Raw genomic sequence first — 24,770 nt, 5'->3', positions numbered from 1 at the left:
TGTACTCTAGCAGTCATTGCAGCTTTCTTTCTGTCAGGTCTGTTTACCAGGTTTTGAGCACAGCCAAATTGGATAGACTATATTAAACATGAGTGCTACCAGGGGAATGGTCCAATAACTGTTATAATTGAAGTCCATCTGGGTAAATATCAGGAAACAAAAATGCTATCAGGAATAAAAGGAAATTGTGACTATCAGTCTCAAAGAGAAGTGAAAAACCTGAACTTTTCTTCAAGCATACTTGCAGAAATCACAGCTTGCTGGATTTATGTTAAGGTCCTTACAGAAATAGTCTTTACAGTTGTTGGTATGAAATACTGCAGTGGCGTCACTGAAGTAATAATATTTTTTCTAAATTCACTGTCTCTTGCCTAAAAATAAATCCGTGATAAGCAGGCAACTTGATTTGGGCTCAGAAGTTGGGTTTAGGAGGCAGAGAGAAAGAAAAGGAGACCTTGGGGCAGGGGAGAGAAGTCCTACAACAATACTTACAATACTTAAAACACTTAAAACGCTTCTATTCATGTATTATAATAGCTTTTGGGAAAAACAAAATAGCTAATATGCATTTCCCTGCTGCTGTTGTCCTGGGGTGTAACTGTTGGAACAGTTTTTGAAAAACAGAAACTTCAACAGACAAGCAGAAGACCAACCAGTAGTAGCTAGACTGCCCTCAGGTTTTGAGTACTGTATTCCTCTGTAGAAATGAGAAAAGAGAATTTTATATCCTACTCACCACATAAGTGGAACGTATCAAACCTCCATGGGGATGGGACAGGTAACAATAATATTATTTAAAAAAATAAAAATCTGAACTAAAATCTGTCTGATAATCTATCTGAAGTTTAACTTGAATTCTTCAGTTTTTACCTTCTGCAATGGAATTAGCCAGCTGGAGATAATTATTCTGAGTGCTGAATTCTTTTGTCCTTGTGGTGAGAGGAGAGGAGTGCAGTGAGAAGACATTTTAAGATCTCAAGGACAATTTCAGTTGATTCATTTTGTCAACAAGGGAAAGATTGAAAAGTTTGCATTATGCATCTTTATGCCTAAGGAGCAGCCATGCTTGGTGGAAAATGATGGGAATGACCTCTTGTTGATGTTTTCTTCATTCATTTTTATGTTAGAGCTCTGTGGTTTGCTACTTCATGATGCATGAGATGGCAAGGTTATTTTTAAACAGTTTAAGTCAATAATGAAGTTAACATATGTACTTACTGAACAGGAAAGCAAGGATTAATTCTTTCAATATTATGAATAAATCTTCCAAAACGGATTCCATATGCATGGTACTCTCCAATGGCTCTTGTAAACATATTCGTGTCAGATATCCAGCGTATTTTCTCATGACACTGAATTTAGGATTCGGCATCTTTTCACGGACTCGCAGAATAGCTGAAGTTGGAGGGACCTCTGGAGGTTGGACCATGTGGTCCAACTCCCGTACTCAATCAGGACCACCTAGAACCAGTTGCCCAGGACCATGTCCAGATGGCTTCTGAATATCTCCAAGAATGGAGACTCCACAACCTGTCTGGGCAACTTGTGCCAGTGCTTAGTAATGCTCACAGTAAAAAAAGTGTTCAGAGGGAATCTCCTGGGTTTCAGCGTGACCCATTATCTCTTGTCCTGTCACTTGGCACTGCTGAAAATAGACTGGCTTTATGTTCTTTGCACCCTTCCTTCAGGTTTTTATATACACTGATAAGATCCTCCTTCCCCCCACCCAAGCTTCTCTTTGATAGGATAAACAGTCTCATCTCTCGCAACCCTTCCTCATAGGAGAGACATTCCAGTCTCTTAATCATCTTTGTGGCTCTTTGTTGGACTCTCTCCAGTATGCCCATGTCTTTCTTCTACTGGAGAGCCCAGAACTGGACAAGGATTCCAGGTGTGGCCTCACAAGTACTGGTGTCCAAATTTTAATACTGATATGAAGGGCATTGAGTGGCAAGCACAGAAGTTCTTAAGGATTGTTTTAGGCTTTTGGCTTTCATCTGAGCCTTTAAACTGTGGCGCTAGCAGTGCTGTGAGCACAAGTCATTGCTGTCTGCCTTCAGAATAGGTAATCTTAGTATTAATCCACAGGTCACAAGGTATTTCTCCTTTCTTATCTCCCTCTAGGAGCTGCGCACGTGGGAAGAAGAGCTGACTCGTGCTGCTGTTGAACAGAAGAACCATGAGGAGTTGCTACGAAGGCGGGAACAGGAGCTGGCAGAACGTGAGATTGACATCCTGGAAAGGGAGCTCAATATCATCATCCACCAGCTGTGTCAGGAGAAGCCTCGGGTGAAGAAACGCATGGGGAAGTTCAAGAGGAGCCGGCTCAAGTTAAAAGATGGCAATCATATCAGCCTGCCTTCAGGTTGGTGACATGTTAGGCTGTGTCAGGTGAAATGGAACAGGTGAACCTGTAGCTTTAGTAGCTCCTTTCTACTTAGGCATTAGAAAGTATTGGTTGTACTTTGGGAAAAACATGCCTCTTTGGGATCAAGAAACTAAATTTGATGCTCCTGTGGCTAGCGTTCCCCAGAGGTCCGAGTATGAAGGCCAGAAACAAATTTGAGATACTACATGTTTGTTGGTCTATGGCTGTATATGGTTCAGAAAAATGTTGGTATTGCAGTTTAACATGTTAATACTCAAAATGATCAATTTAATAAAAGATGTACATAAAAAAAATATGGATGTTCTTGCTCTGGGAATATTTTACATAATGCTGCAGCAGAACCCATAATCTACTGGATTTCTTGGTGCAGGAATCTAAAAATTATCAAAAATACATTGATAGCTGCAAGAGTACAAGTGCAAGAGTTCACATATATGAACTCATACTAACACACAAGTGATTTCTAATACCACCCTTCTGGAAGAAATGTTAAATATTGGTGAGGTGTCACGGAAGCCACTCTTAAGAGCGAAGACAGTGACTTTCAGAAATACTGAATCCTTAGCATTTCTGCTGTGGATTCTGTATGGAGATTCAAATTTGTGAAAGAACAAAAGTGTGGGTTTTATAAATCGCCTAAGGCTCATCATTACTTCAAGGATGATGGCTTACATTATGTTGTCTGTTTTCTGAGAGAGATTGGCTGTTCAGAAGAGCAATGATGATAAAATGTGCATGTTAACTATGCCTTTGTTTAGGTCTGTAAACACCTATTGCTGGTGGTTTTGCTTAGCTTAAGAAACTGAGAGATAAGGTGAAAGGAATTTATACAGGGATATACTTTGGCATAAATGTCAGTCAACACATGAGAATCCATGTGTGTATGAATCTCACGTACACTAAGAAGATATATCTTCCTGAGTGTGAGCTCACATCTTTGTGCTGAAGTAACTGCATGTACAAGTGCAGTTACAAGAAGGGGATTAGCTGATTAATTAATTAGCTGATTAACTTCATTTCTACATAGGTCCTGTAAATTGCCCTCTTTGAAAGTTACCATAAACTATTATTTCTTTTTCCTATATTAAAAAAAGAATTTTAACTGTGTCTTTCTGCTTTTGTTTTGTTTTTTCTTTTGGTAAACAGATTTCCAGCATAAATTCACTGTGCAGGCTTCTCCAACAATGGATAAAAGGAAAAGCTTGATCAGTAGCTGCTCCAGCCCTCCTGCAAGTCCTACCATTATTCCCAGACTCAGGGCCATACAGTGTAAGGAGCTCAATGTAGTATTGAATTTGGGAAATGTGCAGTCTGTCAGCGTGGTAAGATGCTAAGATTCCATATTTAGGACAGGACTGTAAAAAAACCAACCAAACAAAAAAACCTAAACAAACAAAAACCCCAACCAAACAAAAAAAACAACAAAAAAACCCCCAACCAACCAAACAAAAACCAACCAAAAGAAACCCTCACCAAAAACACCAAAAAACCCCAAACCTAGAATGTTTGCCTTATGCCCTGCACGTATGCATTTAGAGAGGAAAAATGGAGTGTGGTGGTGATGGGAGGCAATATCACCTTCTTTGGAGTCCAAACCAAGTTCTTGAAATACTGCTATTTGATTGTATAGAAAATGTGTGTACAGGTTAATTTTTAAAAATACTAGTTTGCAGAATAGATCTGTGAAACATTATTGAAGTGGGTTAAGTTACTTTTGGAAAGAAAGGAAAACAAAGGTGCTTGTCATGAAAATAGCGTTCGCATAATAAAAGAGAATTAGGCAGACAGGCACGTTTTAGAAGTATGAAAAGAATGTTAATAAATGTGTAGTGTTTGTATTGGATGTCATGACATTTGTGTGTCTGGTATCAAACTGGTGGTTCTAAAAGAGAAACCAGTGATGGAATAAAGCTGTGAAGTCCATCTATACTAATTTTGAAGGGATACAGTTGTTAGATCTGTGTTGATAAATAGCCAGAATTATGAGAAAGAAGCCTAAATGGATGTTTTCATTGCTATTTCTGTTCCAGCCTATGTTTTATTCTTTATGTTGCTGTGGAACCAATTCTTTAATTTGCGTATCTGTTTTTTCTTTCCTGTTTTCCACTGTTCTTCCCACTCGTGAAGTGACTCCTGCTGAAAGCAGTAAAACATGGGGACGAAGCTCAGTCCTTCCAAAGGAGGAAGGAGAGGAAGAAGAGAAGAGAGGCCAGAAGAAAAAGGGACGCACTTGGGGACCGAGCTCACTTTGTCACAAGGAACTAGGTGCAGGAGAAGATAGGTAAGAGAGGACCTGGAACCAGACTGGTTTCCAGGTTATAAAACTGGTTATGAGTTGGCTCACAGGAGATTTGCCTGTCCTCTTGCAAACACTTTTCTGCTTCCAAACTTATTTGCTGTACCAGAGATGTCAGAGATTCAGAACAGATTACAAAACTGCATTGCATTCAGTCCTGTGCTAGAGTGATGCTTTCACTCTCTGCTTTACCTTGTTATGTGTATTTGTAAGGAGTATAACTTCTTATCTGTGCAAAATTATTTCTCTAGTAGCTTTTCTTTATTTTCAGGCTCAGCTTTCTGTAGCTTCGTATCCTATCTGAAACTACTTCTCTTTTATGATTCTCAGCTATGCTTTTTCTTGTCTTCAATGCTATTATTTAAAAAGTATCTGGTAGAACCAGGCAAGTATCTTTTCTTCAGGCTTTTGAAAAGGACATGTACATTGAGTGAATACATCCTGAAAGTGATTTTTGCAGACATACAGGTTTTACCTCTATTTTTATAGATTCTTGTTCTGTGGCCTTTTTTTTGCATGTGTGTGAATTATTTATACCAGGACTCTAGTGGATCATCGCCAAAATGTTGCTTTAAACATAGAACTATTCTGATCTAAGAGGTTTGAATGCCTTGTGATTTTTATTGGAGTTTGAAGCTTTTTCCCCTGCTAAATTGATACTTTGACTCTTGCCATGTTTTTTAGCAGGGAAAATAAAATAACGGGTTATAATTTATCTCTAGTATTATGTGCTCAGGTGTGAAATTCCTGGAAATTAGATGTTTACATAATGCATCGCTATTGCAGTACTCTGCAAAAGGGCCTGGATCCAAGTGTTCTAATGAAATTAAAATATGTTCTCCCTCAAAGGTACTCTTGACAGGCTAACACAGCGATGTGGAGGAAGCTTCTTTGACTACTGCCTATGCTTTACCTGTTCTATAGATGAAGTATGTCATTCTATAGAATTAAAATAGTTGTCACACTTTCCAGTCATTAATTATATAAAAGGGCAGGAGATCACTCAAGCTGGTAGAAAAACACTTCTACTTTGAAATCATGTTCTTGGAACCCTGGGAATAAAGCTCTTCAGTTTTCTGTTCATTACTGTATAGTCTGAAGCACTAAATTGCTTCTGGGCACAGACAGCTGGAAAGGAGTTGCTTGCTAATCATACTTGCTCTTAAAACTATCTTGTTTTCTCTACAACTGAGATGTTCTATAGTATCCATCACCTTTTCCAGGGAGACTCAATACAGCTGTGGCATTTTGCAGAGTATCTGAAACATGATAGTGTTGCTGAAAAGGCAGTATGGTTAACACACAATGAAGTACTGCTTTTTGCTGAGATCCTGCCAGACTGCAGACTTCAATTTAAAGGGAGCAGAGTTGCAGTAAACATTACTGACTCAAAAGGTGGAGTGCTTGATATTTTTAGTATTTTTTAATTGTAGTTTTAGAGGTAGGGGGATAAAAATTGGGGTAAAGTTAAGACCTAAACTTTAGATGGAAAAGTTCAGTTTAAGTTTTCTCCATTACATTGTTCTGGTAGCAGCAGTGCTGCTATTCCAGTTACTTACATGACTCTGATCAAGGGAACTTGAAGATTCATCTTTTTTATCACTTTCCATGTGTTCTGCACAGGAGGTAATTCCAAATTTAGGCAAGACATACAGTGGGAATTGCAGTGAAATTCCCTAGCATGAGTAAACTGACCTATAATTAATATCAAGTAAAGGCAGTCATGAAAAGATTATACAGTGATTATTCACCCTTCTGCATTTATCTTTGAGCATAAGGAATGAGGACAGCAGCAGAAGGTTGCTGTGCTGAATTGAAGAGACTGGATGAAGCTTTATGTTGGACTAGTGTTGTGACAGTTCCATTGTGATCTTATGGTGTGTTCTGAAGGATATATGGTGAAATCTTAATTGTCTTTAAACTTGGCATTGATTAATCTCAGAGTGTTACTATGGTATGGGTGATGGTGTTATTGATTTTCCAGAAGGTGACACTGGATGTGGGATAAGCATAGTCCTTTAGCAGTTATCTCTTAAAATCTTGCAAGCTAAATAGGGGGTGAGCCTGGGAACAGACACTTTTTATTCCTGACAGTATTGTATTAATGCCTCAGCATGGCATTACAGAACGGTATTGAGACACCGGAGATGCTGTCTTAGAGTTTTAGTGAAGTTTTCTGCAATTTGCTGAGCCTTGTCACCTTATCACTTGTAAAGAGAGAGGTGCTTTTGACTTTCCAATAGGAAAAGGCAACAGAGAAGTAATTCAACCATAATACAACACAGTAATAGCCTTCTTATTATTTAATCTAAGTAGATTACAGGTAAGAAGTCTTCAGGGTCCTGAATTGTCGTGCTGGTGACTGAAATACATAGTTTTGCTGCTAGTGCTTTCAAATCGTTCCAGTTGCACTTTCTTTGGAGCAGTAACAGACAATACTGCTGTAGTAGGAATGTACTTTTAAGTTGGCATGTTTTGATTGTTTTCAAATGAACAGTAGTGTCTAACTAAGAGGTTGTGCAGCTATCCTCTGCACAGGTCTTTGAGGTCTGCTTGTAATTTGTGGGAGAGAGGGAGAGGAGGAGTGAAAAATAAAAGGTAAGGATGAGTATTTTATAACCTTGAGGTAGACGTAGCGGGTCTTGAAATTATTCTGGTAGCTATTTATCTTTCTGTCCAGATTGAGCTGTGCTTTTTCAGTAACAGCAAATCTTTAGTCTGTTTTTTGCAAGGGGTGATTGCTCTGAGAAGTCATAAGGAAGCAAACTAAGTTGATGTGTCCTGCTGTACAATAAAGGGCAATTCCCAAGACCCTTCAGATAATTGTGACTGTAAAGTGAAGGCTAAACTGAAGATTACTGCTGCCAGTCACTTACAACTTTGCTATCTCTGCATGTAGAGAACATAGTATATGTTTTTCTAGCTCCATGGAAATCTCCCCTTCCTCAATAGTTGTCTGCCCACATTGTAAGAGCTTTGACACTTATTTTTGGAGGTAATAGCACTGCTAACAGGATTCATTTTCACCCAGCAGTTTTCCCTTAACGTGCTGCTCTACTTATAGTATTTATCCTAACTATGCATGTTGTACACATGAATAACTTAGATATAACATACATTATTTGGTGGGTTGTGTTACCTAGCTGAGTATAGTATGGAGGGAGTAAATCAGAACAGACCCACACACTGAATTGCATCTCGGTTGTAAAACCATCTGGTTGTCTGTCTTGACAAGTAGCATTAAGCATTGTGCTGTCCAGATTCAGGTTCATAGCAGAGTACTGCATGTGCTGGAATGATTAATGGGGGGAAAATGATGGACTTTCAAGACAGCTGAGAACTGCACGGGATACTTTTAGTGTAATGCCTATAGCACGGTCATCAACTAACCTAGACCTTGTGGCCTTGCTATAGCAGCATACTTTGGTGACAAGCAGGGAGTCCCAGTTAGGTAGAGAATAGAGGAAAAATACAGACCAAGGCAAAAAAAATCTTGATACAATAAAACGTAGAAATCCTGCAATGGAAGCCATTTCAGAAATGCGGAGTGATTCTGGTGGAAATTAAGAATCATGAGAGACAACTTCTATACGCTCATATCCTTCTTTCTCTGTGAGGGAAGGGTTATAATGAATTGCACATCGTATCAAAGAAAAATGCAAGTTAATAACAGAGCTGGAAGATGTCTCCTAACGTCTCCTAACATCTCCTAAGTTTTCTTTTCTTTCAATAACAAGTTGATGCTCTTGTGTGTCCAGTTAAGATCATTCAGAGTATCCACAGATCTTTTTACCCCTTTCATTCAATTTCTATCCTAAGTGTGTATTAACTTTTCACCAACACTACCACATGTTTCATGTTGGAGTTTGGAGAAAGGCACCAGAAATCTCCGAGTTCAGGTTTTATTGTTAAGTTATCAATACAGCTTTTCTGAGTGTTGATGTGTCAGAAGGTTGTGCTGCTTACTAAAGTTGTTTCTGATGTCATGAAAGTGCTGCGGGGAACAAACAGGATGAGGGTAATGAATACCTATGAACAGGGACTACTAATAAGCTCAGGTGCCTGGTGACATACCTTTAAACGCAGGTGACATCAAAGCAGGGATTTGGTTTTGGGTTTTTGACTTGTTTGTTTTTGTGGGTTTTGGGGTTTTTTTGTCTGTAAGTAAAAGAGACAATGACATGATTTATGATTTTAGTTACCTATCTTTCCATAATCTAGAATTTACGCTTCTAACTGTCTGTACTTCAATGAAGTGTTTTCTTTAGAGGAGAAATATTGGGCTTTATAATATAGAGGCATGACTGCTCCTACAGTGACTTTAGCATATTATTGTCCCAGTGAATGATCTTTGACTTTTGTTGTTTGTTTGTATTTCACATGGAAATGCTTTTGAAGATATTTTTCCCCTCCTCCTACTGAACACTTTTATTTTTTTACCTGCCATGGTACATTTCTCTTGGTTTATAAAGAAAACTTTTCATCTGATTTTTGTAGTGGTGCTTTTTGTTATTCTGCGTCATAGCTGTTGGTTATCAGCAGAGGTCTTTTGACTGCCACAGTGTAATAAATGAGGGAGTGACTTTTTGACTTTTTTTTTTATATTTTAAGGTGCTGTAAAGATGTTGCAAAATGTCTGGCTATGGGAGGACTTCAAATCTATGTAATTAAGATGGATACACACATATCCTAAGTAGAACAACAGAGAATATAGACGAGGGGAATGGAAATTTGTTGTAAGCATGGTACATTTTCTCCCATCTTTCTACTATTTCAGTCTGAAAGCTCTCGTTGAAGGATACAAACAGTGGTCATCCAGTGCACCGAACCTTGGGAAGATCCAGAGAACTGCGCCTGCTTTTCCAGGATTCACCAGCTTAGCAGAGATCGGTAAAGGAATTCCCTGGACTTTACACTCTCATCCCTATTTTCATTCACATTTGAATTAACATCTCCTTCACCTGGTACCTTACAGCAGTGTTTTCATTTTGGTGGTATCCATTTTTCTTTTATTCTTTGTGAAGTAACTTCTCCGTCAGGATTTTCTTTTTGTTCACCTCTCTGTGCTTCTCTTAATTTCCCTCTAGCTCTATGCTACCTCTCAGCTCCTTGCCTGTTAATAATATTTAGATGTGCAGCACGGTTGCAAGTGAAGATGTAAGGAGAGATCCTTCTAATTTTCCTCCTTTTGCTTCTTACTTCCAAACATATAAATTTACTCTAGAAGTAACTGAGGTGTAGATAGCTTCTGAAATGCTGTTTTGCAATTGATCCCAAATAGATTAAAGTGTCACTAATTTCTTCCACTTTGATAGTGTTACCAGTTACTTGCATCAGCCTATCTGCTTTGGAGACAATAGCCTGTGAGTATTTGGCAGTTGGTGATTGATGCTTGCGATGAGGACAGCTGCATCTTCTGAGGAAAAGCTTATTTTCATTTATATTTGTAAGACAGCTAAATTTGTCAGCAGAAATGTTACACCCATGCAAAATCTGTTTCACTTGCTTTCCAGATGATGAAGACAGCGAATGTCTTAATGGGGAGGGCAAAGTGCACCCTTCACCTGGGCACAATCAGTCATACCTCTGCATCCCATTTCAGAAGAATGAAGACTGGGATGGCCCTTCTAGTGATGCCAATGAGGAGTCCACCCCTGTGAACTCTGCTACTAGTACCCCACAACTGACACCCACCAACAGCCTCAAACGTAGTGGCTCCCACCACAAGCGATGTGAGATTGCATTGCTTGGCTGTGGAGCAGTGCTGGCTGCTGCAGGCCTGGGTTTTGATCTGTTAGAAGCAGGGAAGTGTCAGCTGCTGATTGAGGAGGAGCCAGAGGCACCCAAGGAAGAGAAGAAGAAGCGTGACAGCATTTTCCAGCGAGCTGGACGCCCGCGCAGGAGCACTAGTCCACCTTCCCGCAAGATCTTCAAGAAAGAGGACCCTATGTTGTTGCTAGGCGAGCCATCCACATCCCTCACCCTTCTTTCCCTGTCTTCCATTTCCGAATGTAATTCCACCCGGTCCCTGCTGCGCTCAGACAGTGATGAGATTGTGGTGTATGAAATGCCTGTCAGCCCAGTGACAGTCAAGGCTCCCTTGCCAGCCATTACCAACCCACTAGTCAATGTCCAGATTGAGAGATTCAAACAAGACCCCAACCAGTCCCTGACTCCCACACATGTGACGGTCTCTTCCCACACCCAGCAAAGCGGGCACAGGCGCACACCTTCTGATGGGGCCATCAAAGGGAGTGGACTAGTTGTCAATGGGTGCCCAACCAGTGGATGCCCTTCCAGTAGCTGTTTAACTGGAGCACTGGGAGCAGGTAGGTTTTCAGCCTTCTTCCTTTTCCTCTTCAGAATAAAGACCCAAACAATGTAATTACTTGTTAGGAAGTAAACATGTTACTTATACAGCATCCATTGTGATGGCCAGCCAACAAGAAGATTTATGGATGCTGTCTTTACACAAAACACGAACAGAATAATGCAGTAATGGTCTCTGTTCCAGCGTCTTGGCACTAAGGAACTGTCTCTGCTCCCCTGAGCTGTGAGCCAGAACATAATATTGTTTCTTAGAAAAAGATGGTACCAAATACAAATATTGTGCATTTTTAGCAGTTCCTCGGGGATTCCATCTCCATTGCCTTTATACACTTTTTGGTATTGCTGTTACAATTTCAAAGTAAATCTTGATCTTTAAGGCAGTGAAAACTGTATCTTTAATATTCCTTTGCAAGCAAGAGGGACCTTCCTGGGTAGGTAGTGTTCTCACTGTTGCAGTCTTTAGGAGTGGCTGTGACTTGATAAATTCAAAAATGCTTTCCTGTTTTCTTGCCCTAATAATTCAGAGGAAAAAGAACATAAAAAGGACTAGAATAATAAGTTAAAATCTGATTTTAATTAGACTTTTCCCAGTGGTAAAACAAAATGTGAGGTTGTCTGTTGAATGGCAGTCTGCAGTAAAATGTGGGTTAATGCAGCTGAGAATACTCATTAAAATGGTATTCATGAAAACTTAAAAGTTATGTTGTGTTTATAAAAAAAAAAAAAGTCAAAACAAAAAAACCCAAACCAAAACCCCCACTGTCTCCCACTCCTAAACGAAAATAAACCAGGAAGCATCCACAGTAGGTAGTGTTAAATGGCTCTTCCAGAAGTTTGTCCTGCTCACTGCAAACGGGTGTCACATGTTCTGCTGTGCAAGTGTCTCCCTGATCCAGTCAGGCTGTTAACAGGTCATGTGCCCTCTGAAGGATTTGGAGAGTCCTCACCTCTGGTAGGAGGTCAAATCCATGCTTTCCAGTCTGAAAACTGAAGAAAGCAAATGAGAGAGAATAAAATTTGCTGCTTGTGCTAGGTCATTGAAACAGGTGTCTTGCAATGTGTGGAGAACAGTGTAGGGATAAAGAAGCCGGTTATTCACTTCAGACTGGCGTAATCTTGAAGATATGGAGTTTGTAGATTCTGAATGGAAACTTTCTGCTTTGAAAATGTTTTCACAGTATACATACAATAAACTAAGATCTGTTGGAACCATTTAGCGGTGACATCTAACACGTTTCCCTCTTCTCTTACATTCTCTGTTTTGGATAGGTGTATTAAAAACACCTAGTCCAAGTAGAGATCCCAATGAGGTCCCTCGCCTGCCAGACCCCAACCTTGTTTTTCCTCCAACCCCGAGACGATGGAATGCACAGCAGGACCCCACACTGGAAAGACCCAAGACATTGGAGTTCCTGCCCCGGCCACGTCCTGCAGCCAGTCGGCAGCGGCTTGATCCCTGGTGGTTTGTGTCACCCAGCAATGCCAAGGGTGAATCTTCTGCCAACAGTTCAAGTACTGATACACCAAGCAATCTGGACTCCTGTTTTGCTAGTAGCAGCAGCACTGTAGAAGAGAGACCTGGACTGCCTGCATTGCTTCCTTTCCAGGTGGGTCTTCCTGTAGAGGAGCGGACACTGTTGGACATAGATGCTGAGGGGCAGAGCCAGGACAGCACCATTCCGCTATGCAGAAGTGAACTTAACACACACAAAGCTGCAGCATATGAACTCAAGCAAGAATTCTGGTCTTAGTATGAAATCCACTGGGGATAGCAAGCCCCTCTAAATTCAATCCTACTTTTTGCACTGAGAATGCACTTTGAAGACAGATGAGACGGAGGGATGCTACAGAGATCATATGGTGCTGCCTCTGCTGAAAATGTGGTGTTCGACTGTCTGATTTTTGTCTGCAGTTGGATGAAACTTGGCAACTCTGAGCTGCTGACTTTTGCTGTGGGGTTTTCCTGTAGTCTTCCCTGCCCTCTTGTTGCAATTTGAATCTGCAATGAGCTAAAATTACCATATCAAAGTCTTTGTTACTGACCTTGTAGGATTTGGCACTTGCAGTAAGTATATTGGTATCTATCCTGGTATTAATCAGTATTTTCAAAACTCAAATATTACACTACAGCGGACACCAGTGTTTGATGTTTTCCCAAGGAATCCAGGACAGAAACAAGTAAATATCTGGAGACTACCTTCTCTGAAATGTATTCAGATCATTAGACAGGCCTGGGAATCATGGTACCCCCACTGGAGGAGCAGAAGTATCTGTCTTACACTCGCTTGTCCTCTTTTGCTCACGTGATAGTGCAAGGTGGAACAGATTGCAGAGGAAGGGCATGGCATCTCCACTGATGGAGGTCTTTGAGAACAGGCCAACTAGACTGTTGGGAACGAGTAGGTGGTGTTGATCCTGGCTTCAAGGCAGGTTGGATGGACTTCAATGATCTCTTGAGGTCCCTCTCAGCCCTATTTTTCTATGACCCTGCGCTTTCAAAAAGATGAGGGCTTTATGGTATGGCTGTTTATTCTAGCTTGCTTTTTTGTTTCAAACTTTGTTTCCATCAGCCTCCTTTTCCCACCCCGTGCATCCCAGGCTCGTAGCCAAGCTGCCTCAGCTTTGGGAAGGGAATTAGCAGGAACTCTTTCTTTGAAGCTGTGTTAGCTTCCAGCAGTAAGTTATGTGTCCCCTCACTTTTTTTTTCTTCCTGTTTTTCCTCCTTTCTTATGCTTTTTAGGAGTGGCCCTTGGAACCCAAGACTGTTCTTATGCACACTGATAATTGTTTAAGGCTCTTTTGAAATTGAGGCTTGTGTTGTTAGTAGTTGGATTGTGCAAACAGGAATCGCAACATCTGGATTCTGTTTTATTTTGTCACTTACTCACTGTGTGACCTTGGGCAAATAATGTAACCTCTGTGCCTGAATTTCCCCATCTGTAAATAATAGGGATAATACCTACCTCACAGGGGGAGGGGTTGGGACATATGTAATAGGTATAAAGTCCTTTGAGATCTTTGAGTGAAAGGCACTATAGACATTTAAAACTTTTATTCTCGTTCAAATATGTAAAAACTCCTAACTCTGGAGCAAGAACAGACCCCTGTCTTGAAGGAGGAAGTCACACAAATCAGGTGTGCCTGTGCTCACAGTTTTCTGTACAGAGACTGGAAGTGTATCTGTGCCTCTGCAGGTATATCTTATTGGCTTTAATGAGAGCTTCACTCTTCACCAGTTTTGGCATGATAAATAAGGTGTGTGGCCTTTATGTGAGTGTAATAGGGTAGACTGCTTTATTGCAGGGTACAGCATATATGTTCACCGTTTTTATACAGATTTGTGCTCATTTTGCTAATCTACTGACCATTTGGGTGCAAATAAATGATTTGAAAGTGCTGTCGATGCAGTGCTCAGCCTGTTAGGGAAGTCCAGTCCTGCTGTGAAGGCAATGTAGATGAATACTTTCTTGCAGCTGTCAGCACAGAGAACCTGAGTGTTTATATGTTTGTAACCTGATGTTAAAAACCAGCATGTGTGGGGAGGTACTGTACTTAAGGGGTTTTTTTTAATTCTTTTTGAGGGCTAGAACCAGCATGTTGCCATTAGTCAAGTGCACCCTTTTGTCAAGCAGTTACATTATGTTTTTGTCTAGAAAGGTCACACATTTCTTGTTTATCATGTTCCATGAAATGCGTTTAGTGGCAGAAGTACTTTTTTGCTTTCCTATTGAATGCTCCAGAGCTAGCCTTAATAATGCTATGCTAGCTGCTGAAGCTGAATAAGACTGTTGACTGTGTAGACAAGGTGTTCTGGTGTGGGGCTAAAATACTTATGTTTCTGATGCTTTTGTTAAATGTCTTTAACATTCTTGATTTCTTAAGCATTTGTCCTCTTGCTTTCCACTTCTGAAAACTCAGTTTGTGATCCTGAAAATTAAATAAGGCAAACACCATCCAAACAGATGGTTCATTTCAATTGTGCTATAGAAGTAAACGCAATGAAAGCCCAGTCGGAGACTGTCAGAAAGACATGAAGCAGGAGATTAAAATTATCTATTTTTCCTAGTCTGCTTTACTATTTTAAAAAGTCTGAAACAAAACTGGATCAGCTGTTACGAAATGTAATGCTTTCTATGCAAAAAGTATCATCACAAAAGTCATAGGAGGCATCGTCTGGAATAGCTCCATTCAAACAGAAATCTTTCAACACCCATTTACTTGTGTGGAATGGGAGGTTACATTTCTAGGTCACATTGGTTTAACTCAGACCACTAAGCTTTCTCATAGTTGACCAGTTGCTTTCACCAAGTAAGGTTTCTGTCAAGTTTCCAGCAGGCAAGGCAGTTCTAAAGCCAAGTTGTTCTGTCACCTCTTTTGCTTAGGGAAGTTGAGGATGAAGTATCAAAACCCGTTCTCCCTATCTCCCTTTTAGGTAATCACTTGGTGAAGGTGGAGTGTAGCTGATCTATTAGAAGTATTATGCTCCAACGAGCATCTTCCCTAACACAAAATGGACATTGCTACACCAAAGGAACTGGGTAGGATCAATGACAAGGAGTCAAGGCTCCACATCAGGGTTTCCAACCTAGGTATTCCCTATTACAAAGCTGCCAGTTTTTTGGTATGTTTTTTTGTGGTTTTTTTTTTTTTAAACAGTCCTTGGATGCAATTATCTGCATCGAATCTAGCATGTGAAATACAACGAGGTAGTCTTTGAGTGTCAGCCCATAACTGTCTTCCAGTTGGGAGCCCTGTGATTATCCTGAGGTATCAGGCAAGAGCAGTCTGTTGTAGAAACAAAGCTTTAGCTGGTGGTGGGGTATTCTCTGACAGGCAGAGTGGGGCTCTCAAGGCAAAGCATTGTCAGGTGTTTTACCTTATGCATCTCAAAAGCTGTCGCAGCTGGTGTCCTAAGGCCAGAGGCTATGTGCATGATTAAGATAGCTTGTAACCTCATCCATTTCTCCCATCTTGGCTTGATTTCTCTCCTTTCTTAATCTGTTGTGTTTTTTTCCTTCCCAGTTTTGGGAGCTGAGGTGCTCCAAATCTCCAAAGGAGTGCTTCACTGTAGTCCACAAGATACTGAGAAGATATGAGCCAGTCAGCTCACAAATCTTTTTTTCTACTGGCTACTGGTATTCCCATTTGTCAGTGAGACAAAAGTTTCATAATTATGTTGATTGACATACCTTTCTAGCAGTGTTCTTGAGGAAGATGGTGAAAATCTTACTATAAAAAAATTAATAAATATATTGTTTCTTAAATATCTGAATAAGTTGCACCTTTTTTTTTTTTTCCAAGAAAATGGGAAGAAGATAATAGGTGAGCACAAAATCACTGAGCAGTCTAAAATGTAATGACAAAAGACTGGGGTAAAATGTGTTTTAAGTAATTACAGGGCTCACAAAGAGAAAGCGACGAATTTTTTAACTGATAGTAATAAGATTGTTGCTGAGAGTTTTCTGGTCTGGAAATAGATATGTATTTTCTTTCAAATAGTCAGCTGACAGTATGTATCACTAATTTATGTAATTGATGTGCTGATTTAAGAAATAGAAAAAATTTGCCAGCCCTTCAAAATATGCTGTCCTTGTAGCCTGTTTGTTTTTTCCTGTAAAGTTGGAGGGAAAGCACAGACATAGCAACCAGTGCAAAAATGACAATTTTTTGATACACTTCTACTGGTTTCACAGAAATTGAGTGTGAGACAGGTAGAGAGAAGAAAGCTTTTGTGTCAAAACTAAGGTGATAATAGTTATGGAATTTTTTCTAAAACCGTTGCTTCCTATGGACTGCACAATGCTCTGTTTTGCCCGCAAGTAGTCTTATCTCCTTTCAGTAATCTTTAGAGGTGCAAATATAACTTTTTATAGGTTTGTGGTGTTATTTTTTTTCCCCTCATATTATTATTGCAGTGGGTTGATACTCAGTATGGGGCAGGGAACCTCAGTGAAAATATTCTTTTTGTAGTGGTTTTCTAACAAAATGAGTATTTTCAAAGTGAGTTTTTCCTTACTGATGTGGAAAGACCAGTTCTGATTTGGCATGCTCTTATGATGAAGTATTCTTCTGTACCTCTAGAAACGGCAGTAGTTGCCTTCCTCTCCATAGCATGCTGCTATCTGAAGACTTTATGGACGATACTGCATAGAGATGTTACTTCGATTTATCATGAAACTGGATACTTCTCTTTCTGTTGAAGGTGAGGCAGTAATGGTCAAGTAAAGAAAGGTCTTTGTCATCTGGAGTGTTCTGTTAAATAGAAAATGACAGGAAACCTCCCATCTTGAGTCACCTTTCTACCTTGAGCGTAACTTTTATTTGAAACTTAGTTCATCTCTGTGGGATGAATATGGGAGCTGGAGTCCCATTAGATGTATGGACCCAAACCTAATACTATATGTCAAAATCCAATTATTACTTTTGTAGGTAATTTTAAGCTAATGTTACTGGGTTTGTTTCTTTTTGGTTTTTTGAAACCTTTCTTCTTGGAAAAGACACTTATTGCTTTCTAACCTTTTCCGTGTGTTTTAGGTATATTCTCAAGAACTCTTTACCAACTCTATGGCAAATAAGAAGGCTTATTATCTTGCATGGTGATACAGGTTTTCCTTTTGGCTTTGCCTTTGCCTTTTTCAGTATGAAACAAGGATGCCTATATTTGGAAATGAAATTTTCTGATCCTTATCCTATCACTGCGGAGCAGTTTCTTAGCTTTCATATTTATAACTCACTTAAGGCTATAATTTGGGTAAAACTGGACATTAGAGTGAGCGGATAGGCATGCGTTAAAACACTTGCAAACAAGCAATAAATGCAGCATGTATGTACAGAGAGACCTAAAACATACTCCTGCTGTCAGAGGCGATAACTTTCAGACTTCATAAACCGTTGGTTGATCATATAATTAAGATACCTTTAGGAAAGAATGCCTTCCTATGTTATTCTGTCAAATTTCCTATTGTAAGATTAGAATACGGTGGTTTGCACAACCAGTGGTACTGTGTCTAGCTGGACAGGTCTTTAACCAAATTTTTGTCTTTTTCTATTTCCAATCCAGATTGTGGTTTAGGTTTTCCTCCTCTGGTTTTTTTTGTGGTTAACAAACAAAAGAATTTGTTAACTCTTGTTAGTTAAACAAACTTGTTTGTTTATTGTTTCCTCAGCCCTACTTTCAGTTTGACGAGACAGTATGGAAATGCATTTATGGCTTATTCTGCTGCTCCCTCTATTGAACACGCTGACAGAAAGTCACATGCTGCAGTTAAAATGTGCATTTGCTTTTGTTTTTTTCTCATGATCGGCTTTTTTAAGCAGCTTTGCTGTTGATCAGAGATGAATACAGTTTCTGAAATGACCTACATCAGCTTTGTTTTTGTATCTTAAAAATAGTCATTACCAGGCTAAGAGGCGTCTGTGTTTAATTACAAGGTAACTTCCCACTGGTGACTGGGTGGTGGGTCTGATGTGTAGCTACTGGAATTATTATTGTTCCTCTCTAACAAGGATCTCCCTTTTTTTGCAACTGGAAGGTCTTCAGCATTTCATCAATGTTTGTATGCAAGAAACACGTTTAAGCTCCTTCCTTACATGAGTGAAAAATCTTTTTTTTTTTTTTTTTTTCTTTGGTTCTAAAAGCTAGGAACATAGTTTTCCTACCGAGAATGGCTTCTTGAACTGTTTGGTTTTTGGCTTGGACTTTTAAGCCTGTGAAATACCTATGTACGTGTTGTGTGCATCCTGTATTCCTAGGTGCCTTCTATCTCACATGCCTCCTTGCCAGGGCCTGAGGTTGTTTTTTGGAGGGAACTCCTTGTTTGTAGTTTTCAGTTGTGTAGTGTTATTCATCGCACATCAGGACAATAAACATTTCATGTCCTCCCACTTACAGATGTGCGTACTCACCTGTGGAAAGAAGTGCACTATCACTGGCTCTCCTTATGTCTCAATTAGAATTCTGCCCCTATCCCATCTTTATCGGTTATTAATTCTTGTTACCATAGTACTTGGGGGCCTAAGACAGAAACCAATACATGTTTTTGGTGCTCTTTGACCTAAAATGTTTCCCAGCTAGAAGTATAAGACTCAACTGGGAGAAGTTAAAGCAGAGGTTGGCAGGAAATAGCAAATAAAAGAGTAAAATTATCCTTCTTAATGCAGTCAGAGGACAGAGGGATACTAGCTGCTTGGTACTATCTTGGCATCATAGGTAAATAATTTGAGGAATGTGTAGTTACTTAATTTCTGGTTGGTTTGTTTTATTTTACCCTGAACTACCTCATTTGTAGAGATGGAATTGGGAGAACAGATAAGTTTTGGTAAGAATTGCTCTAGTAGGCAATTGAAGCTGGAACAATGGGAGGACAGAGGCAAACACTTGTATTTGGCTCTGACATGCAAGTTCCTGGTGGAAAAATAAAGCCAGCAATTCAGTTTTATAAGATTATAGTTGCTTTTACTATGTATATCTCCAAAATACACAGTAAATGACAAGGCAGGGCATTTTTCTTGATGGTTTCTGACCCTTGGAAGAGGGGATTGTCCACAGACCGAAAGGTGGTGATTTCATATTGGTCACTGCTGCTTTTAAAAGTGAAGGTCTGTTTTTTTGAAAATAGATTACTTTTTTTTTAAATAATATTACGTGCTCTTAAAGTGAACCTACATGCAATCCTGATTGTTTGCCTGTATTTACAGTATTGTTTTCCTAACGTATCAGCTCCTAATACAGTCTTTATTGTATCTGAATGCTAATAATATGCAGACAGCCCAATGTAGCTAATATTAAGAAATCATGACACGTTTTTAGTGTGTAGTGTAGTGGATTTATAAGCTCAGTTTGAAGTGGGCTACTGTTTGACCTGTAGCTGATGGGTCACATAGATGCGCAGCTGGCAAAAGGGTGCTTAGAACACATTTGCAGGAGGAATGCCAAAGTTTTATTTGCTTAAAAAAAATTATTTGAAAAATGATCATGGGGGGGCTTCATTATTCAGAAATACTTTTCTACGATCTTGTCCATGCTCAGAATTTAGCTGCCAGGATAGCTAGTGAGAACCTACATTGTGTTCAAAAGTTGTTGGCTGAAACTCCAACATAAGACCAGAATAATGCATTTTATATATGCTATTTCAGAGTGATTGTCACTGTCTCCCTTTACTACCGTGATTGTTCCAATTTAGCACTTTCTCAAGAACAGATGTTGAGGTGGGTAACGCTAACCTCCTTGTCTTGAAGAGAGATATATGGGTCTGAGAAAGAAGAAACATTGTTCTAGCCATGTCCTGATTCTTTTGTGTCTTGCTCTCTTAGCAGTAGAGGTTATAATGCAGCAGGAAGACAGGCTGGTGTTTTTCCAAGCTTCATTGATAAGAATGCTGCTAACAGCAGATTTCAGTATATAAATGAACAAGTTGGTTGGGAACGGTTGTATTTAGTTTCTCCTCATTGAGTTTCAAAACAAACCTGGCCTCTGATTGCTGTTTGGTATAGCTCAGTTGCACACTGAGCTGCTTGAGTTTAACTGCATCTGCAGGAGAACTGAGCTGCTTCTTTGGGTTCTTCTGGAATTTGTGGATGTGGCCACTTCTTCTCAACCTGGGTTACTTGGATGTGGCCACTTCCCAGCTTGGGTAATGTGTTTTCTCCCAGGCCCAATCTGTGTCACGAAAAGGCTGGACTGATCGCCCAGATATTCATAGTAGGCTTGTTCTTCCGTCTTGCATGCTTTAGTGAGCACCTCTTACAGTGTCAACAGGGTTAGCATTTGTATCTGAATAGGGCAGCTAATACCTCTGAGCTGACTTTTTCACACTGCATCTCAAGCAGGTGTTACTGCATCAGTTCTGCCATTGCTTTATTTTCAAGGTTATCTTGACAACCATAACATCCAGAAATCCTAGACTGTAAAGAATAAAGCCACAGCAAAAAAAAAAAAAAAAAAGAGGAAAGAAAGCATAGGAGTATTTGCTAATTGAACAGTTTGAGTTTGGCCAGTGGTCTTTGCAGAGAGTAAAATCCATTCTTGTGCAACATAGATCTCTTTGGGGGATGGCTAAATTTGAAGTAGAGAATATACCTAGATCCACTTAAAGTCAGTAGGCACTAGTGCCCCTCGTATTTGGCAGTTACAGTAAGAAACCATATAAAGCCAGGAACATCTAGAAGTAAAAGTTTATATTTAGGGTAATTATCTTTCAAGTTAAAAGGGAAGAGGCCTCGATTCAAAAAGCTCTTCATCACATCCTTGAACATCACTGAAGTCAGTGGAATGTATCTGTGGGTGAAAATGTACAAGACCCCAGTTCAGCAAAGCTCTTTTAATCTAAATTGGAGGATTGTCCTGTCAAGATTACTGGTGAAAAAACAGGCTCTGTGGATTGTCAGAAGAGTCAATTTACCCGAGGAAAGAGTTCCTTCACAAGCCTCTGAGTAAATGCTGGTTTTATTGCTGACTCATGTGGCCTTTCCATGACTGCACATGCCATGCCTATTTGACCGCTAATTCTTACCATAAACAGGGTAAGCTTTGAGAATGTTTTCTGTCACAGGAGGAAAGATCAATGACTTCTGCATTAGCAGATTGCTAGCTGTAAAGGGGCCGTAAGTGTTGTGTGGAGGTTGTCTGTGCAAATGTCAGTTTAACCTGAGGCCTTTTCTCAGGTGTTTTCTTCTCATTTCAAAAATGCATCCCTCCAGGCTGGTGAGCAGACCTGACAAGTTCAGCGGTGATCAACATCCACCTCTGTTACTAGAGTTCATGGGTTCTTGTTTGTCAGCTGTTGGCGCAGCGCTTCGTGCTGGTATATATTTCTTTGTCATAAATTCAGGACAAGCTGGAAATATCTGAGATATTTTGCCTGACTTAAGTTGAGAGGCTTCTGTGGAGTGGGCAGGGCAACAGTGGTGGAAAAATCAGGGAAAATACCTGTGCTTTTAAAATGTCTCTTCTGTGGCTTTGAAAGTCTAAGAATTTCTCAGCCAGAGAATGTATTTCCTCCTCCTTTTTATAAGCTACTTCTTTCTTTTGCCTTATTAATTGTGGATCTGTTCCTGCTTCTATTTAAAGCCAGATGCAAAAATCAGTGACCTGACTTTCCTAGGTACAACATTGTAAATCTGAAGAACCAGGTGAGTAGATTACTCTAGTGTAAGAACATGCCCCCGTGTCTGTTCTGTTGAGATATGGGATAGTTCCCGCTTGTGTTGAAATCACTGTGTGGAGGGCATTGGGTACTTTATAAGGAACTCCAAACTCTGCAGGACTGGGATTCATCTTACAACTTAAGTATTTCAGTCCGGTTTTGGAGACCTCTGTATGTCTTCTCTTCTGTTTGTGGTGTTCAAAAAAAAAAGTCTGTTGCTATGGAAATAGCACCTGAAGGTATGTTTTGCCCGAAGAACCTGCAATGAAGCAGTTACATTAGCAAATGGTAATGTATCCCAGAGTTGAGTAAAATAACAGAGGCCACCGAGTTTTTCTTGTTTGTGTGATGAAATGTTGTCAAATTAAGTGATTTGTTGGAGCCTTCCTTTAACTTCTGTACAGCAGTAAGCTTAGAGGAAAAGAAGATTGCATTATTTTTTAAAAAGCTTTATTTGTGACCCGGACTTGTTGCCTCTGACCCTCTTGGGCTTAAATAGTTAAATTATATTAATGTCCAGTTTGTTTCACTGTAGGTAACACATCAACTGAATACTCTTGTGCATAATCTACTGTATCTTTCCTCTGTTCTGTGTCAATGTATTATGTGTATTTGGATTACAGTTCTTTTTTGTATTAAATTATTTTATGTTATAGAACAATATTTAAGTGAAGCAAAGAGCTAATGAAAGTTGTTGGCGTTTTGGGATTTCTTTTCTCTTTGCTCTTTTTTTGGATGTACTGTAAATTGTAAACCAAGGATGCCAAGCAGGCTTGGTTCAATGGCTAAAATTATTGTATTACAGTGTAATGCTGATCTAGGCCTTGTCTCAACACTAGAGCACACAGACTTGAATAAAACTGTTATAAAAGTGGTCGTCTTTAGGCCTTGAGTTCTTGGGTTTGTGCTTCAAATAATTTTGAGCAGGTATTTAGAATAGCAATGGCATTACCTTGCTCTGGGGAACTCAGAATTTTTCCCAGTGCCACAAGAAGTTTATTTTTCTTTGGTAGTCATTTTGGTCCTGATCAGCTGTTCCAGCTCTGGGTCCACCATAGGGTTTTTGAAACCTGTTTTTGCAAAACCCCAGAAGACAGCTTAGTATCAGTCTTGGCACACAGTACCTGTCTGCAAACCCCCTTCTGGCTTTTCTCTCAACAGGGTAATTAATTGCATACCTTTTTTATTAAGGTTAATATTTCTGTTCTGTTAGCTTAAGAGTTATCTGCTCTTTATTTAGTATCCCAGCCAGAATGTGGATCTGAATGCCTGGATCTGGAGCTAATGCAGTAACACATTTTGTGCATGATGACATTTAACAGATGGTTTTACATTCACTTCTGATGCTGTGCCTTTGTTCCTGCCACATCATTCAGTGAGACACAGTTGCTTGAACAAGGATCTTTCCAAGCTGGCTTTCATCTACTGTTGGTGTAGAAGCCAGAACACCATGGTTTTGATTCCTAAGTTGTGTGTTTCATTCCTAGGTTGTGCCTTTGCTCTTCTCTGCCACCAGGCCATCATTTCACATTGCTCTGCTTTAAGAAATGTAGCTGCACTGCTGAAGGACTATGTACTACAAGAACTTCAGTTTCATAATTTCCATTGAAAAGAAATTTTTCTCTAATGTGGTTACATGCAAGAAATGCTACCTCCTTCCAGAAGATAAGGAGACTGAACAATGCATAGGTAGAGTATCATTAGTCATATATTCCATTCAAACTGTGGTAAAGATGGGGGTGGTTTTTTATGATAGGCTGGGAGGAGAGTGGACAGGCAGTCAATTAAGTTTAGTTAGAAATAATGGCATGCAAATGAGTGACCTTTTCACTTGTTTTAACAAAAGGTGTCTTGCAATGGGTTATCTTTCAGACTCTTTCCCCCTCCTCCCCCCCAAATCCCAAATGCCTCAAACTAAACCAAATATTTTATTTCTACCTTCTGTAATGTTTTACAGGGAAGGATTCTGTTCTAAAAGAATCAGGTTTTCTATGTCAATTTACATGCCTGTCACAACCAGCAGGTTACCATGATGTTCAAGCTGGCCTCATCAGGAACAAAAATCTAGATGCATGGTGGCAGATAAATTTCTGGCAGCAAATGCAGCCTGTGTAGGAAATGGCAGGAACACAAGGCGCTAGGGCTGAAAATAAAAATAAAGCTAGAGGTTTTCTAAGCAAGGGAATCTAACCGCTTCTAGCAGAGACAGAGCATCCTAAGTGAAAGCTGCCAGGGTCAGCATGGCTACAGAATAAACACTCCAGCAGATGTTTTAGGTTTTGTAGTTTTTCAATTACTGACGTGTAAGCAAGGGTTGGGTGTACAAATTATACAGCACAAACCTTAGCAGAGGCCTTCAGCTGTAAATAGGCTCAAATGTTAACATTATCGTGTTCCTCAGGTGGCACAGCCTGGAATAGTACATGTAAGTGGTGCTCTGAAAGCCCCCTGCATACCTTGATGTAATTTCTGATAGCCTTCCAAGGCTAAACAGATAAAGAGGAAAGAGCGCGGACTTTCCTATATGATGCAGTTGCAGCTCATATGATAAATTAATCTGTTGTTTCTAGTGAAATGTTGACATGCTTGGCCCTTCTTATGTGGAAGAAAA

General features: G+C 39.8%; 1 protein-coding gene across 5 annotated transcripts in view; it reads left to right on the top strand.

Annotated features, from left to right (window-relative positions):
• The window catches only part of MAP3K9 (mitogen-activated protein kinase kinase kinase 9), a 64,012-nt gene extending 41,015 nt beyond the window's left edge, over window positions 1-22,997 (top strand). For 3 of the 5 annotated variants that reach the window (XM_054200554.1, XM_054200553.1, XM_054200551.1), the window contains 6 exons: window positions 2,125-2,365; window positions 3,536-3,658; window positions 4,517-4,670; window positions 9,463-9,575; window positions 10,199-11,014; window positions 12,285-22,997. In XM_054200554.1, the coding sequence (XP_054056529.1) occupies window positions 2,125-2,365; window positions 3,536-3,658; window positions 4,517-4,670; window positions 9,463-9,575; window positions 10,199-11,014; window positions 12,285-12,766 (1,929 nt within the window). In that variant the 3' untranslated portion in view covers window positions 12,767-22,997. The remainder of the gene's footprint in view (window positions 1-2,124; window positions 2,366-3,535; window positions 3,659-4,516; window positions 4,671-9,462; window positions 9,576-10,198; window positions 11,015-12,284) is intronic. The other 2 variants (XR_008466275.1, XM_054200552.1) reach the window with 2 other exon arrangements.
• The last annotated feature ends 1,773 nt before the right edge of the window (window positions 22,998-24,770 follow it).

Source organism: Rissa tridactyla, chromosome 4, assembly GCF_028500815.1.
Source record: "Rissa tridactyla isolate bRisTri1 chromosome 4, bRisTri1.patW.cur.20221130, whole genome shotgun sequence".
NCBI lineage: Eukaryota > Metazoa > Chordata > Aves > Charadriiformes > Laridae > Rissa > Rissa tridactyla.
The sequence above is the reverse complement of the archived record's forward strand: the minus strand, read 5'-3'. Positions and strand labels throughout refer to the sequence as shown.